We start from the raw sequence: 2,500 nt of genomic DNA, 5'->3' as shown, positions 1-2,500 counted from the left end.
ACACGACGACTTATGTGCTTGGTGCGACTGTGCTTACGAAACGACGGGTTTGTGACGCAGGCATAAACACTTTGATCCCTCGGTCCCTGCTTTTGTCACTCTTCTACTTCTACGTTTTCTTCTTTCTCTAACTCTTCTTCTCCTTCTTATTTTTCTTATTTTTCTTCTTCTTCTCCAACTCCTCCTCTGATTTTTGTTTCGTATGGGGAACATAGAATATGATAACGATAATAATGATAATAGTAACAATGATGATAATGGTAATAATGATAATAATAATAATAATGAGTAATAATAATAATAATAATAATGATATTAGCAATGACAATAACAGTAGTGATGACAATGGCAATAACTATAAGGAAGATAATGACAATAACAATATCATTAACAATATCATTGCTATTACTATTGTCATTATCATCATCATTATCATATGTATCATCATCGTTATCATCATCATTGTTATTGAAAAACGAAATCAGAAAACAGCAAGTGACGAAGGAATTTTTCTCGTGTCATGAACGTTTGGCGCCTAACCCCGCCCTCCTCCCTCACATATATATCTTTTTGGCCTCTTAGCCCCCCCTAAATCCTCCCCTTTGGTCTCCCCCCCCCCCTCTCCCCCTTGTCTCCCCTTTGAGCTCCCCTCCTCTGGTTCCCCCTCCCCCCTCTCCCCCTTGTCTCCCCTTTGAGCTCCCCTCCTCTGTTTCCCCCTCTCCCCTCTCCCCTTCGTCTCTCTATGGTCTCCCCTCCCCTGGTTCCCCCTCCCCCTTCTCCCCCTTGTCTCCCCTTTGGGCTCCCCTCCTCTGTTTCCCCCTCTCCCCCTCTCCACCTATCCCCCTCGTCTCCCCTTTGGTCTCGCCTTCTCTGCTTCCCCTCTTCTTTGAATGTAGGAGGGGGAGGAGATGGGGAGAGGAAGTGACAAGGAGGAGAGTGGAATAAACAAGCAAGGAATTGGAAACGGTATTTAAGATTTCTTTCTTGGCAGTTTTGTCCCTCTTTCTTCCTCTCATCCGGTCTCCAACTACTCTTTTTTTCCCCTTGCTTCTCCAGCTCCCCTCCCCTCCTCGTCGTTTGCTCCCATTTCCTCCTGTTCGACACCTTTCCTTTATTTACCCGGCTGCGCTCCAGCAGGACAGAGGTCCTATGTAGTCCTGTCTACCCATCTCACTCTGTCTCTCGCTCTCTCTCTCTCTCTCTCTCTCTCTCTCTCTCTCTCTCTCTCTCTCTCTCTCTCTCTCTCTCTCTCTCTCTCTCTCTCTCTCTCTCTCTCTCTCTCTCTCTCTCTCTCTCAATCGATCTATCTATCTGTCTCTCTGGCTCTCTCTCTCTCACTACACACAAACATATTTATAAATATATATATATATATATATATATATATATATATATATATATATATACATACATTCATATTCATTTATCTATCTCAGTCATTCGCTCGCTTTCTCACTCATTTTATTATTCTATTTTTGTGCATATCTAGCTATCAAAATACTTTGCTTTTATCTCATGAACACGAAATGGAGAAATCATGGCTTCATTAGCATTATACAACCATAGATCATATATACATTCATACAGCACAGCGGCTTCTAAGCTGAGGGCCACGATGTCCTGGTGTGCCTCAATTATGGCTGCCGCAATATTTCAGTATTTGAAGTTACTCTCATTCTTGCGTATGGTAACTAATGTATTGCAAAGGTAAATTCGTGTAAATTCGGGTGGAGCTCAAGGACCACACGAGTTCAGGGTGCCATCACAAAATCAAAGTTTAGGAACCACTGATGTAAAGTAATGTCATTCAGAACTTTCACATCCGCAATGACAATAACGGGGTAATGATAATAACACTGGGATAATGAGTTTTGAAACTTTCATTGGTCACTTGCCACATTATGGCACCCAGCTGCACACACTCGATCCTTCAACATGCAAGGGCAGGTGGGGAATCGCAAAACTTTCACGCGCTGCAGCAGATAGCATAACATTTGCATAACTTCTCTTAACCCAGCGGCAAAATTTCAATTTTATCACAGCCGTGTATTCTCAAAATGTATTGACTTATCAGTGGCAAGAACAGATGCTGACTCGTATTAGATATAATGATACCTTGGAAGAAAGATGTTGTATCTGAAACCGTGATGAACTATCTTTATACTAATTATCATTATAACAAGATAAATATCAACCATTTGCCCATTGTACCATTTGTTCGTTTTATGAAAATGGAATTATTTTTCTAGGTTGAGTGAAATACTGCGTTAAAAAGTAAACAAACCTCACAATGTAAAAAACGACCAGGACATCCATACAAGTGACACTTGAATCTAAAGCGAAACATGTTTCACGTGGGGAGTTCCGTCCAAGCGAAAGAGGAAGTATTTCCAGTGGCCCGCCATTCGTTTTTCCAGCTCAGAGTCCTGGGCCAAAGGGCGGAGGCGGAGAAGCCGGCCGAAGGAAGGAAGAGAGGACACAGAACAAACGGAAAAGGACG

General features: G+C 42.4%; 1 protein-coding gene across 1 annotated transcript in view; it reads right to left on the bottom strand.

Annotated features, from left to right (window-relative positions):
- Positions 1–2,500, bottom strand: part of LOC122249562 (putative neural-cadherin 2) — a 189,430-nt gene that overhangs the window by 182,932 nt on the left and 3,998 nt on the right. Inside the window, 1 exon segment of the mRNA XM_086554383.1 lies at positions 1,578–1,640. Coding sequence (XP_086410509.1) covers positions 1,578–1,640 — 63 coding nt within the window.

Source organism: Penaeus japonicus, unplaced genomic scaffold, assembly GCF_977035675.1.
Source record: "Penaeus japonicus unplaced genomic scaffold, GWHDUDI00000001_assembly GWHDUDI00000029, whole genome shotgun sequence".
NCBI lineage: Eukaryota > Metazoa > Arthropoda > Malacostraca > Decapoda > Penaeidae > Penaeus > Penaeus japonicus.
This window is presented reverse-complemented; position numbering and strand designations above follow the sequence as displayed.